General features: G+C 47.2%; 1 protein-coding gene across 1 annotated transcript in view; it reads left to right on the top strand.

Moving 5' to 3' along the window:
- The window catches only part of AGBL4 (ATP/GTP binding protein like 4), an 887,859-nt gene that overhangs the window by 782,724 nt on the left and 90,918 nt on the right, over nucleotides 1–14,217 (top strand). Inside the window, exons 7-8 of the mRNA XM_023752821.1 lie at nucleotides 6,297–6,386; nucleotides 13,956–14,070. Coding sequence (XP_023608589.1) covers nucleotides 6,297–6,386; nucleotides 13,956–14,070 — 205 coding nt within the window. The remainder of the gene's footprint in view (nucleotides 1–6,296; nucleotides 6,387–13,955; nucleotides 14,071–14,217) is intronic.

Below are 14,217 nucleotides of genomic sequence, written 5' to 3'. Positions count from 1 at the left end.
TATGCGGTGGACATGTGAGGGGTACCAGAGAGGCGCCTTGTCCCAGAATGAATGCATATGCTTTTCAATGGCAATCCCTGTTCTCCTCTCCAGCTCATCTAGGGCAGAGCACCCAATCCCCACCCTGGAGCACTTAGGAGATTTGAGATTGTGGGAGAGCTAGTGTAGGTGAGGATGGCAGGGCTGGGAGTGGAGCGGGGAACTGAAAATAAACTTTGCTAACACAACTGTTTTCTCAAGAAGACCAGATGCTGGGCATCAAGCGGAACATCGTGGCTTTGGGTCCTGCCTGAGCGAGGCAGCAAATGATTTACGACCGGACCAGGGGCCAAGATGAGCTCTGTGGGTTCAGAAGAGGGTGAAGCCACTGTGGTCTGACACTGCAAAGGCTTTTTGGAGGACTTGGTGCAAAGATATAAAAATCTAAGAAATTAAAGTTTGCTTGGGAAGATAATAATAAGCCAATCAGAATAAAGGAGAATATTCCCTTAAGGGACCGGTTCTCAGCCAGGGGCTATTTTGTCTCTGAGAAGACGTGGGACATTTAGTGAAGTCTGAAGCTGTTTATAATCATCATAACTGGGTGTCGGGGTGCCCCTGGCATTTAGTGGATAGAGGCTAGAGATATTGCTGTACATGCACCCCCCCACACACACACACAGTTATCCAGCTCCAGATGTCAATAGTCCTAAGAAACCCTATTTCTGTGGCTTATTCAATAAGTGGGGCAGGGACTTAAACATCTGTCCCTTATCTTGTGAGCTGGGGATTATTATTCTCATTTTACAGGGAACAGAGGCTTGGAACATATAAGTAATTTGGCCAAGACCTCACAGCCAATAATCTGGGGCCTGGATGTGAGTCCTGGTACAGCTGCCAGGAAGCCAGCAGGCTTTCAATTTGATCCCATCAGGGGACAGAAGAAACACAGGGGCCAGTGTCCCCCTCAGCACCCCTCACCCAGCTCCCCCTGCTGTGGGACTCGCCCTCAGTCAGCTCAGCTGAGCCGGCCCTGGACATCTGCTTTCAGCTCTCATCTCTACTCAAACACACTCACTGGTCTCCACTGCCCCCAAAAGTGCTATTGATGCCTCCTAACCCTACACTTTCTCCTAAGATCATATACAAGAAATTCTGCACCGTGAGCATGTTCTCCCTATAATTCAAAGCCCCTGATCCCTCTTTATTGTCTGATCAACCACAGGGATACCCTTAGGTTGCCTTCAACATGACGAATTTTGTAGGGAAAAGCACAGAATTATTGTGCTGATGAAATCAGATGCAGGCCAACATGAGCACCAGGGCGGTCAAGGACAAGTCCTGGGTGAGTGTTAGTTTCCTTGCTGCCTTCTCAGAAGAGGTACATCTGAGCAGAGCCCGGGAGGCTGAGTAGGGTAAGCCAGACAGACAAGCTGGGAGCCGGCATTCCAGGTGGAGAGAAAAACATGAACCCAAGTGTGGAGGTGTGGGAGAACGTGGCCCGCGGTGGAGCTGCCAGGAGTTAGCCGAGGCCGGGCCTGTGGAAGGGCATGGCCACCAGAGACTAGAGATGCTGGGGAAGGAGGCTGGGCTCGCCTGGAGGATAGCAGAGAGCTGCTGAGGGTTGTAAGCAGAGGGAGAGGTATGCTACCATCTGCATTTTAGAAATTCCACTTTGGGGGCCAGGTGGAAGATGGACAGACAAGAATGGTGTTGACATAGGGAAATCATGGACAAGGCTATGCTAGTCCTGAGTGGGCCCTCAGATAGGTACCAGCTAGCCATGCTGTTACTGCCACCAAGATTTCTTTTTCTCCAGCTTCGTGTGGTGTGGACCTTTTTGGGCCCTGGAGTATTGGAGAAGAGACTGCAATTGATCTGGTTTAGAAACCGATATGAGGCAATTTTCTCAGAAAATGAAAAAGGCTTAGAGGTAAAAATAAAAACTGCACATAATACCTCACTCCCCATGATAAGTTATTGTCAGGAGAGGTAGGGAAACCAAACTGATAATGTGAACTTTGGGGAGATTTTTGTCCTTAGAGAGTCCAGCTAGTGCTCTTTGAGGCCTCTTGGCTTCTTCTAGCACCTTCACCATCCACAGATCCATGGATAATTTGAAGCTCTTCGTCTTCGTCTTCGTCTTCTACTTCATCTTCATCTTCATCTTGGCACCGAGAGGTTATGGCTCTGGTCCTTACTGAATTTGGCATCTATAGACAAGTTAATTAGTTAACTATTACTCTAGAATTCAGCATCTAAACAATAAACTTTTATCATCTCTCAGATTCTTTGGAGTCAGGAATGCGGGAGCAACTGACCGGGGTGCTTCCGACCCTGGGTCGTCCATGAGGTTGCAGTTGGTTATCAACAGGGCTGCAGTCATCGTGACTGGAGGCCCCCTTCTAAGCTCACTCCTTGGTTTGGACTGGCTTCATCCTCTTGGCTGTTGTCTGGATTCTTTAGTTTCTCCCCACATGGGCCTTTTCACAGGCCACCTGAGTGTCCTTATGTGATGGCAGCTGGATGCTCTAGAGTGAGTGATTCCTAAGAGAGACGGTGCACGCACGATGGAAGCCCAATCTCCACAGGGAGGTGCCACCACTTCCAGAGCATCCTCTTGGTTAGATTAAGTCTCTGAGTCCAGCCCACAGCGAGAGGAGGGCTGGGGAGAGGAGTGCATCTCCACCTCTGGAAGGGAGCAGATGAACACAGAATTCGTGGGTGTATTTTTAAAATCCCCCTAAGGACCTTATTTCATCTTTGAGAGATGATATGACACTGTGCTTAAGAGCATAAATTTCAGGTCCATAAAGACTTAGGTATAATCCTGTCTCCCACATTTGCTACTTATGTAGGTTTAGACAAGCCATTTAACTTTTTGGATCTCAATTTCCTAATCTATGAGATAGGGGTAAAAATAGTGGATGTTTCACTGCATGGCCATGAAAATGAAATAAGATCATATATGTAAAGTGCTTGGCACAGAATCAGTACTGAATAAACATTATGTAATTGCTGTTGTAACTGGATGATACCATCCTTCGCAAGAAGCAGGAGAGCACAGAGGTTAGTTAAGAGCACTGGTTGTGGAGTCGGACTGCCTGGGTGGGACTCGGGCTGGGCCAGCCATTAGCTGGGGGAGCTTGGACCAGTCCCTGAAATGAAGATAATGATAGCTAGTGCCTGGCCACTGAAAAGGTGTTTAATAAATATTTTATGAATAGGGACATAGTGGATGATGATAGAGGGATATGATGACAAAGGACTGTGTGTGTGTGTGCACGCGCACACACACTGAGATGCTACGTAAGTACATTTGACTCAAACACCTTCTGTTAACTAAGGAGGGATGGCTGTCCTGGTCCCCCTTGAGTGTGCCCTTGTACCCTGAACGACACCCGCCACGCGTGTCCAGGTTTACCATCCCTTACAAGTTGTCTTTGTTCTCATTGTTCAGCTTCTTTTCCACCATGGCTTTGTTCTAGCATGCTTCCTCCACCCTCCCTGCTGCCTCCTCCAAGAATATGTTTATTTGGCTTTGCACAAGTCTGGGATCTCGGTGACAGGAATGGGGGGGTCCCATGTCACACCGCCTCAGAGCTGCTACATTACCTTAAATTGATTTTGCAAATGAAAGCTAAAAACTAAGCCAAGGCGAGCCATCCATTTTGTCTAAAGATGATTATAATGCTCTTTTACGGCCTCCTAAATGACAAAGCAGTTTGTAACCTGCCTGCATCAACATTTGCTTATATTAGCACCCGAGATGCTTGATTTTTATTAGCCCCACGTTATCATTTTATGAAGACGCAGGGGCTCGGTAAAATTAGTGTGCAAATAGAATGCCCGTTTTGCATTTTCCTGTGGTCAGCAGAAATGCCGAATGCAATTGAGTTGATAGTGGGTCAGGAGAGACATTCATAAAGGTAGCCTTCACCGAGGGCCCCGGTAATGCCATTTATCATTTCTGAACTGCTGAGATAGATGGCATCAGTGTTAGACAGTGTTTTTTTTAAAGGGCTCGGTGGCATTTTTTTTATGAAGGGAAAAGCAATATAAATACTAAGAGAATAGTTAAACTTCCCCCAGGAATAAGGGATGAAAACAAACACTTTTGTATGTTATAGATGGAAATGCAGAGGATGTAGAGTCTTGCATTGTTATTGGATCCAGAGGAGACACATAAGGTGGTGAAAGGGGCACTGAGCTGGGAGCTGAGGCTGAACTACCTCTGCCGGCTACATGACCTTCCATCTGTGAGCCTCAGGTCCCTCACCTGTAAAATGGGGTCAGTACTCTCCACCTCACAGAGACATGATGCCGAGTACATAAGATAATGTGTGTCTAAATTTATTTATAAACTGTCATCTATATGAGTATTTTTTTATTTATTAATTTAACAGCTGGTTTCTGAACACCTGCTCCATGCAAGGTCCTGGGAAAGACATTAAAAATGCACAGTACAACTTGCAGTTTCTCCCTTGTGGAGCTTCTGTTCAGTCTAGGAAAAGGTCACATGTCTGACCATGAGCTTCTTTAGAAAAGGTGGGTCTTCTCTTTCTCCCTTTGCTCCTAAAGGTGCCTCACTCAGTGCTGAGTACACAGCGAGTTCTCAGAAACATCTTCGGTCTCCATTATCTATCTTGCTGCCTTTCCTATCAATAGGGACTCAATTGACCTCACCCCAACAGACCAAGCAAGTCCCAAGCCTTTAGAACCAGGCTTCATAGAGTTACTAGTTTTTATTTTAGTATCTGACATTGATGTATCAAAAGTGGGATCATGAACTGCATTCAAAATAACCTGTCTCTAGCATTTCAGAAGCTGAAATCCTATTCCTTGTTTCTAACTGCCCTCAGTGGAATCCTGTAATCCAACTTCTCTCTATTTTCATTTCTGAATTCACTTCAGGTTGTTGTTCTGTTCTGGGGCAATCAGTCCTTCCTCTGCCCACGGCTAAGTACCCTCCTCCTGCCCCTTCTTTCTGGAACTGTCACTCTTGGCTACTGCTTTTGCTTAATTATATCTTTGCACAGTAGCTAAATCTTATACAAGTGAGACTTCTGTAGAGGCAGCAAGAGCTTGGGCCAAGATTCAGAGCCACATTTTTCTACTTATTTGCATGGCTAGTAATTTTTTATTGGATGTTGGATTTTGTGAATTATACATGGTTGAATGTCTGGATTCTGTTATCTTCCCTTAAAGAGAGTTGGGATTTATATGCCAGTCAGTTACATTTATTTTTTCAGCTTGGTCCTTTTGAGATTTGTTTTTAAACTTTGTTAGTCTAGAGCAGCGGTTCTCAACCTGTGGGTCGCGACCCCTTTGGGGGTTGAACGACCCTTTCACAGGGGTCGACTAAGACCATCGGAAAACACATATATAATTACATATTGTTTTTGTGATTAATCACTATGCTTTAATTATGTTCAATTTGTAACAATGCAATTGGGGGTCACCACAACATGAGGAACTGTATTAAAGGGTTGCGGCATTAGGAAGGTTGAGAACCACTGGTCTAGTATTTGTCCTTCTGGGTTCTCGACTGATTGCCTGAACAATCAGTGAGGGAATTCAAATGAGTCCTGGTTCTCTGTGCAGTTCGCTGCTCCCTGGTCATCGTTTCATTCTCCCTCACATATTATCTGTCTGACCTTGAACAAGTTATATAGCTTCTCTGAGACTCAGTCTCCACCTCTATGAAAAGGACTATTAATGAGAATGTTTCTATAAGGATTATAAATAATTTGTATATTGTGCCTGACATAAAAGGAGCTAATTGAAAGGCAGTTGCCACTTTTACTAATTTAAGTACCACCCTCTTTACTTAATCAGTTACTGAATATTTACTAGGCAGTATGTTAGCTTGTATAATTATTACAACAACCCTATGGAGTAGATATTATTATCCACATTGATAGATTAGCAAATTAAAACTCAGAATGGATATACAACTTGCCTAGTCAGTGGATCTGGGATTTAGTCACTCATATGACCTCTTTACATGACTTTAATATTAATATAATCAGTTGCATCAAGGAATGGGATGTAGTCTTTTAATATTGAGTAGCCAGGGACATAATTAAATTAGCCAGCAATGGCTGGGACTTAATGGCTCTAACCCAAGCATGTCAAACTCAAAGGCTAACACTGGCCAAATAAATGAGGCATGCGGCCCACTGACGGCGAGTTTGACATGCTTGGATGATTTAAGAGAGAAATGTAAAGCATCCAGCCCATTTCCTGCTTTCTCCTTCTCCTAGTCTCAGCTTTCCTTGCCTTCCTTAGCAGCCTTCTTTTATTTTATCTTCCAGACAATCTTCGGGAAGGAGCAGAGCAGAAGGTGGTATTCATCACGGGACGAGTCCACCCAGGGGAAACACCCTCTTCCTTTGTGTGCCAAGGTGAGTAGCAGGACCCCATGGGTATCCTGTGCTTGATGCCCCTCTCCCCCACTGGGGCACTGTGATGGTATCTGGGACAGTGTGGTAACACACAGAATCATTGTCTTGGATGGGAATTCGCTTCACTTCTAAAGAGATTACACTTGATCTTTCCTAGGATTTATTTTCAATAAATATTTACCACATGTATGTATGCATGACTGGATGAATGAGTGGATGGATGCATAAATGAACAGGGGGACCGAATGAAGTTCTCTAATATGTGCTGTGTTGACAATGAGCCGTACAGAGACACCTACACTCTCTAGCTGTGTTTTATTTGTTTCCAGTGGTTTATAACAATAACACATCTGGTCCAGGCCAAAGCGCATGTTGACGGAAGGGCAGGCAGTGAACTAGGGAATTAAGGACTAAAATTTTTCTATTCACTCATTCACTCAAGTATTCACTGAACATACAACTTTTGAAATACCTATCATGAGCAAGGAAGCATGCTTGGTGTCAGACAACCATAGATAAATAAGATACAATGTCTCTTCTCAAATATATCTCTTTATAATTGCATTTTATTTGTTATCAAATATTTCATCTATATAAAATACATTTAATTAGTCAGCGATATAAATATGTTCAATAAGTAACATATAAATAATAATTTAGTGAATGCCCAGCGTAAGAAGCAGAAGATTATCAATTCCTTTTAAGTCCGTTGTCCTCCTTCCTGCCTTCCCCCTCACACAAATAACCATCAGCTTGAATTTTGTATTTGTCTTTTTTAACAGTTTTACTAAGCGTGCAAGCATTCCTAAACAATGTGGTGTTAGTCTTGCATGGTTTTGAGCTTTATAAAAATGGTACGGTCCTGTGTGTGCCAATACTGGTTTTCACCCAGGATCCATGTTGGTGAAGAAAGCTGTTCACTGTTTCACCGTGCAGTCTACTCCACTCTGTCTGCACCTCAACTGACCTGTCTGTGCTCCTGAAGGAAGAGTTAGGTTGTTTGCAGTGTTTTCTCTTGTAAACAATGCTGATACAAATGTGCTTACACAAGTGCCTTGTGCACAAGTACAAATTCCTTCCTAGGGGGTTTAATCATGGATGTAACTGCTGGGCCATAGACATGTGCATATTCACTTTTCCAGGTATTCGCTGCCTCAGGCAATGCATCGGAGCTCCTGGTGTCCCGCATTCCTGCTAACACTGTTGCACTTTTACCTATCTAGTGGGTGTGCTATATATAAACTACATGATACTATATATGTGCCTAGCATTGTAACATGTCAAATAAAATACACATTTTATTTTAATTATCTAGTTTTATTAATTTGACTTAATTTATTTCCACCATATGAGTTTTTCAGTGTCAGAGGAACTAATATGAGAAAATTGAAGTTAAGAGAAGTTAAGTAGTTTATCTCATTTTAGTCTCAAAGTGATCACGAGGTCAAAGGGATAGGAAAAACCACCAAGGTCACATAACTCGAGGGAGATGGCCTGCTGCCGGGGAAGTACCTGGTGATTTGCCATGAGATAGGCTTGGGGTCAAATGTCGGCTCTGCCACTTCCTCGCAGTGTGACCCAGCTTCCTGGACTGTGAAATAGGTTAGGAAACCAATCCCTGTCTGAAGGCTGTGATGGAGCTGGCCTAGGGTGGATGCACACAAACACCCCGTCCTATACGCGGTGTTTGTGTGCAGGTGCCCCTCCTTCCTCATGGGGAGCTGAGGGGGTGAAGCAGCTAATCCGCTTTGTACACTGTGAGGCATTATGCAGATAAATATGGGGTCTATTTTCCCCATTCGCATTTTTGCAGCACTGTGATTGGACATAACTGCCTGCCTCAATGTTTCAGGCAAGGAGACAGTTTCAGGGAGAGAAGGTGATCCCCCCAGAGCCAAGCAGCTCAGACAAGGCACAGCTGGGCTGTCTCACCTCCTCGCTCCAGTCACCTTAGCTTACTCCTTGGCATTCTCACTTCCAGCACTGTCCTTGCCATAACCTCTCCCAGGTCCCTCTTGGTTTTGCGGCAGCCATCTGTCAGTTACTAAACTTGGCAGCAGACCTGTTCCCCCAGCTAATCGGATGCAACTGTTGAGTCCTTTGTAAAAAGGCAGCAGCCGTACCATCAATACTTTCTTCTTGGGGAGCTTAGACTCCCATGCCCACCTCCTCTGTGCGCAGTGGACAGAGGGCAGGGCCGCCTCCCATTTTATAGGCGAGGCCTGAGGCACAGAGTTGGGTAGAGCTCGGGTGCTCTCTCTGTTGGCCCTGCTTTTCCAAAAAGGAACCTGGATGGTGCTGAGTTGATAGATCCAATGCTGTACTGTAGGCTTTCAATCAAAGTTTACTCCTTGGCAGAGCCTTTTAATGCCTCCCATCTACCTTCTCAAGATAAACTCCAAACTCCTTGCATGACATTCACCTTCATGATCTGGCTCTTGCCAGATTCTCTGGCCTCAGCCTTATTATATCCCAGCCCCACACAACTTAATCCCTGAATGGACAATCCTCTCTCCACTGCTGGGCCTTTGCACCTGTTACTCCTCTGCCTGCTGCTCCTTGCCACTTGGTAAACACTTCCCATAGCCCAAGGTTTATGTCAGATGCCATTTGTGGGCCCCTGGCACACACTCTGTAGCCCCTTACTTTATGGCTGCTTTAGAGGTTACCTGATAGTCATCTTTATTGCCCTGATTTGTTATATATTAGAGTTATATTGTTTCTTCACTTTTAAACCATGAGCTACCAGAGGCCTAGGGTTGGGTCTTCAAATGTCATTTTCTACATCTGTAAAATGGGTATTATTTTGCTCATCTCCTGAGGCTGCGGTAAGGGACACATGATGTGTTGGCTCTGGGATGCTAAATCTGAGTTCAGAAAGAGGAGCCTCAAAGTCACATAGCCAGAAGGGGGCCGAAGGGCACAGAAGGGGCCACAGGGGACAGAAAGAGGGAGAAGGGTGCAGAAGGGAGCCTAAGGGGTCCTTGAACCTGGGTCTCCCAAACAAATTCCTATGCACACTGCACATACCTTATTTTGAAGTAAAAAAACAAAACGGGAACAAATACAATATTTGTACATCCCACAGCAGTGGATGTGCATGTTACAGAAGAGGGTGCAGAGGCTCAGAGAAGCAAAGTGGTTTGCCCAAGGCCACACACTAACTCATGGCAGGTGTGGCGTAGGCCCCTCTCCCCAATTCTGCCTTGTCTTTCCCATCCCTGACTGTCCCTCAGGACACACAGCTCCTCCTTCCTGGAGGCAGCTTAAGTCAGGCATCCTTTCCCCATTGCCAAAGAGAGACTGAGCACAGTCTTCCCCAAGGGTTTCTCAGTCCCCACAATGGCTCAGCTGGGCTTTCTTCCCCAGACCAAGCCCTCCCCCAGGTCCCCTCCCCTGCCCACCTGGTTGTGGGGAGGGCAGAGGGACCCAAGGCCTGGAAGGATGATGTCTGGTACCTTCGTTCTGTTCACTTCTTCCCCATTAACTGGCTCAGTGACCTTGAGTGGGGAACAGACATGTGGGCCTGGTCGCCCCATCTGGCTGGGACCAAGGTTCTCACCGCAAAGCTGCTGACACACCTGCTGCTGGGAGCAGAGCGGAGCCTTGTCCTCGCAGAGCTCCGGAGGCGGTGGTGGGAAGGGAGGCAGAGGTGCTTGGTGGTGGGATGGCTGCTTCTCAGCCACCCCTCTGCCGCCTCAGACCCTCTCCTGGCCTCTGTGAGGACACACTCTCCTTGTTCATCAGCCACAAGGTGCTCGGTGTTGCCCTGGAGTAGAGCGTGTGCGGCATGGTCCCAGGAGCTATGTGGCCTGGGATTGGATCCCAGCTCTTCCCCTTAGTACAGTGTGACCTTGGGGATGTCCCCTAACCTCTCTGTGCCTCCATTCCTTTATCTTAAAGGGAAATGATAGTAGGAATCCTGCCTCCTAGTGTTGCTGTGACAGTGTAATGAGTTAATGTTCACACAACACGTAGGACAGTGCCTGGTGTTCAGTGGGCCCACCAAGCAAAACTGGGGCCCAGGGGCTCTGATTGCTGGTTTGTGGCTTTTCCAATTCAGTAGCTTGTCCCCAAATCCCATAGTCATTAAACTTCACAGATCAGGACTCCTAGATCTAAACTCCGTTCCATTTTTCACTTTCCTCCATGTCTTTCAACCTTTGATCCAAGTGACTTTCTTAAAGCACATTACAATTTTAAGCTGCTGTGTCAGGCAGTTGGAACATAGGAGCTCTAAGAGGGAGGTCATGGCTAACTGAGCACTTGCAAGTGCAGGTAGGGGTCCACTAGCCCTCATCATGAACCAAAGCCCAGTGTGTGACTTCCATCCCCCACTCCCTCGCCACCCTCCTGAGAGCTGTTACCGAACCGTCCTCTTTACGTGGGGGAAGACCACACTCCACGTCAGCTGGTTGGCGAGGACTAGACCTCAGCTTTTCCTCCTGGTGCAGTGACTGCTCTTTTGTTAAAGCCCCTCCGTGATTCAGACCCTTCCTAATTGAATTAATTAGACCTACACGGTGGGATGACACTGCAGGCAAGGCACATCCCCCTGGAGGGCAGCATGGGCAGTGGGCACAGCAGGGGCCTGCACTTGGGCAGGCCTGAGTCTGAGTCCTGCCACTTCCACCTCCCAGCCTGGGACCTTCAGCAAGTCCTCAACCCTCCTAGAGCCTCTGTTTCTTCACCTGCAAAGAGGGGCAGCTGAGTATTCCTCACGGAGCTACTGGGAGGGCAAACGAGACCATGGATGTCAGGCTCAGGGCAATATCAGGCACGTGGAGGTGCCACTATGCCGACTCTCTCTTCCTCTCACTCTTCTCAGTAATCCTACCAGGTCATTGGGCAGCTCTCAGCCCTGCTCTTCAGAAAAGCCAAAGGATTCACTACATGTCACCTGGTAGAGGGGGGACCAGACCCAGGTCTCCTGTCCCACAGCCCAGACCCTGCTGCTATGTGCCAAGGTGCCCACCAGGCCCTAGGCTGGTGTAGAGCTGACCTTCCCTCTGGGAGGTCATGCCTCAGGTTGTCTTGTGGGGGTAAGAGGATGAGTAAGGAGACCCACAGATACACTCATACACACACTCACACTCACGGCCTTCCTGCCTCCAGCTTTCCTACCCTCCTGCTTTCTGATTCAATCCGCTGGAAGGAAAGGACCCGGAAAACTTTTGAAGGGACAGACCGATCTTATGGGACTGATAGTGTCTCCCAGAAGGAGGGAGATTATTCTCCTCACTTGGCAGAGGAGGGTTCTTCTGCTCCCCAAGAGAGGAAAGAAATAGATGGAATCCGAGACTGTCAGTGCGGGTGCACTCTGGGGAGTTTCTGAGTTCTTTCTCCTTATTGTAAAGACAAGAGCGGGCCCACCAAGCAAAACTGGGGCCCAGGGGCTCTGATTGCTGGTTTGTGGCTTTTCCAATTCAGTAGCTTGTCCCCAAATCCCATAGTCATTAAACTTCACAGATCAGGACTCCTAGATCTAAACTCCATTCTGTTTTTCACTTTCCTCCATGTCTTTCAACCTTTGATCTAAGTGACTTTCTTAAAGCACATTACAATTTTAAGCTGCTGTGTCAGGCAGTTGGAACATAGGAGCTCTAACCCAGTCACAGAACAGCCTTTCAGATTAGTATTATTATGCATATGTCAGTATAAGTTAACTGGTCAGAGAAAGCTGGTAACTTCTCTAGCTAACAACCAGTCATAATTTGAATACAGGTCCCAAGTCCATGCTCTTTTCACTACCTCCGCCCATGCAATGCGTTTCCTTTCCACTCTTTACTTTCTCCAACATTTCTCCTCGTATTCCTCTTCACTTCCCACTTTTCCCACCAAAACAAAGTGGAAGGTCCCCTCCCAGTTTCCCGACTAATGGGAAAGATGCCCTTGAACTGTATCTGACCTCAAGCCAGGAGATGGGTCTGAAACCTCTCCTCTCCATCCCCACCCTCACACTGGGAGCCAGAGCTCAGGGTGGCTGCAGCTTTTGGTCTGGCTTTGTTTTCTCTCATCATCTTATTAGCTGCCTAATTGGCAGCCCAATTAATCTGTTCATCTGTGAAGGAGGATGGATCACAATGAGCTACTCTGTTTCCAGAAGCCATTCTCTGAGGCAGCGTGGCCAGACCCTGAGCGCAGGCTGGCTCCTTGATGAAGGGCCGCCCCGGGAGCCGGGGTCAATTAGTGGACAGATTAAGCAATTATGAGCCCCTAACAAGGGTGCCTGGCATCATTACCCTGCCTGTTTACTGGCAAACTGCAGCTTTAGCATGAAGACCAACAAATAAATTAAGGCATCTGGTCTACTGCTGCATCGGCCGAGGAGTAAATGATGTCCAACTGGCTTGTGGCTGCCCATCGATTCTCGGCCTTGGCCTGATGAAAAGCCTGAGCCATCCCTCAGTGGTCCCAGCAGCTCTGGAATGTGCTCTGGAGCGGAGCATCACTCCAGGAGCTAAGTGCCTGCCGCTGGGCATGGGGACTATTCTCAGTCACCCTGCCGCCTCCTCCTGTCCGTCTGTCAAACCTACTCTGTTCCAAGGCCCAGCTCAAAGCTTCTTCTCCCTGGTGCAGGATAGGAGTTGCTCTTCTGCATTTTGGAAGGGTTGTGTACTCTCTACTACTTTCCAGCATCACAGTCATTTCATGGGATGCCAGGGTGCCATCTTGCCCATTGTTTTTGGTCTTAGATGAAGAAGCATTGAGAAGAGGAAGGTGAGGTCAAGGGCCCAGTGTTGTTTTTTCACCTCCTCTCCTGTGGATGCATGCAGGCCATGACCAGAGGACATCAAGGAGGGAGTGGCAGGGTCAGACTTGCACGTTAGGAAGATCCCCTGGCTGCAGTGTTGGAAGGCACCTGTCAGAGGCACTGGCTGTCATCCAGGCCAGATGTGGTGGTGGCATAGAGCAGAAGAGAGGCAGAGGATGGGATGAGGGCAGCTTTGCTAGATTCAAAGAAGAGACTTGGGGATGGCCTGACTGGGGAAGGAGAGTCATGGAGAATTCAACTTTTCTAAATGTAGTGACCTGGAGCCAAGGTGGTGTTGGTGCTAGTGAGAAGCAAAGAGGGAATCTGGAACAGAGGACCCTCAAGGTGGGGAAAGGGACAGTTGGGGAACACTGTAGAAACCTCTCTCCTCATGTGACTTTAGCCAGATCCCTTCTCCCCCCTGCTTCCTGGTGTGCCCATCCTCAGCACGAGGATCCAGATCCCCAAGTCCCCTGATCCCATAGTCATCAATTTGATGTCAGTATTTAGCGGACTTCATCTCTGTCTGTCAAAACCCTGAGGGCTTTCCAAAGCACAGCTCAAATGCTATCTGTTCTTGGAAGCAATCCCTGTGCTCTCCACAGGAAATTGTCTCTCCATCCTGTCCTTGGGCTTCAATTGATCTATATTTATAAAATTCCCCAGGCAGCACCTAACCCATAGTCCTACGTCCACAGTGGCTAACAACATAGACCCCAGTCCCCTTTGAGCTCTCACTATTTTCCAAGCTGAGGACAATGTGCTCCCTCCTTAAAAACCCTTTGAGGTTAACCCAGATGCTTCTCTTTCCCTAGGGATCATTGACTTCCTCATAAGCCAGCACCCAATTGCTCGTGTCCTGCGGGAACACCTGGTCTTCAAGATTGCACCAATGCTCAACCCTGACGGAGTCTACCTGGGCAATTACAGGTGAGTGACGGGACAGGATGCTCGGAAGCTGGTAGTTGTAGGATGGTGGTATGGAAGCAATAAGAAAAAGGGGATGTATTTTTGAGGAAGGATTTTCAGACTTCCCATGAGTTCATTAGAGGAAGCTTCACCCTGGCTCTTGAGAAT

Source organism: Myotis lucifugus, unplaced genomic scaffold (genome assembly GCF_000147115.1).
Source record: "Myotis lucifugus unplaced genomic scaffold, Myoluc2.0 scaffold_37, whole genome shotgun sequence".
Classification (NCBI taxonomy): Eukaryota; Metazoa; Chordata; class Mammalia; order Chiroptera; family Vespertilionidae; genus Myotis; species Myotis lucifugus.
This window is presented reverse-complemented; position numbering and strand designations above follow the sequence as displayed.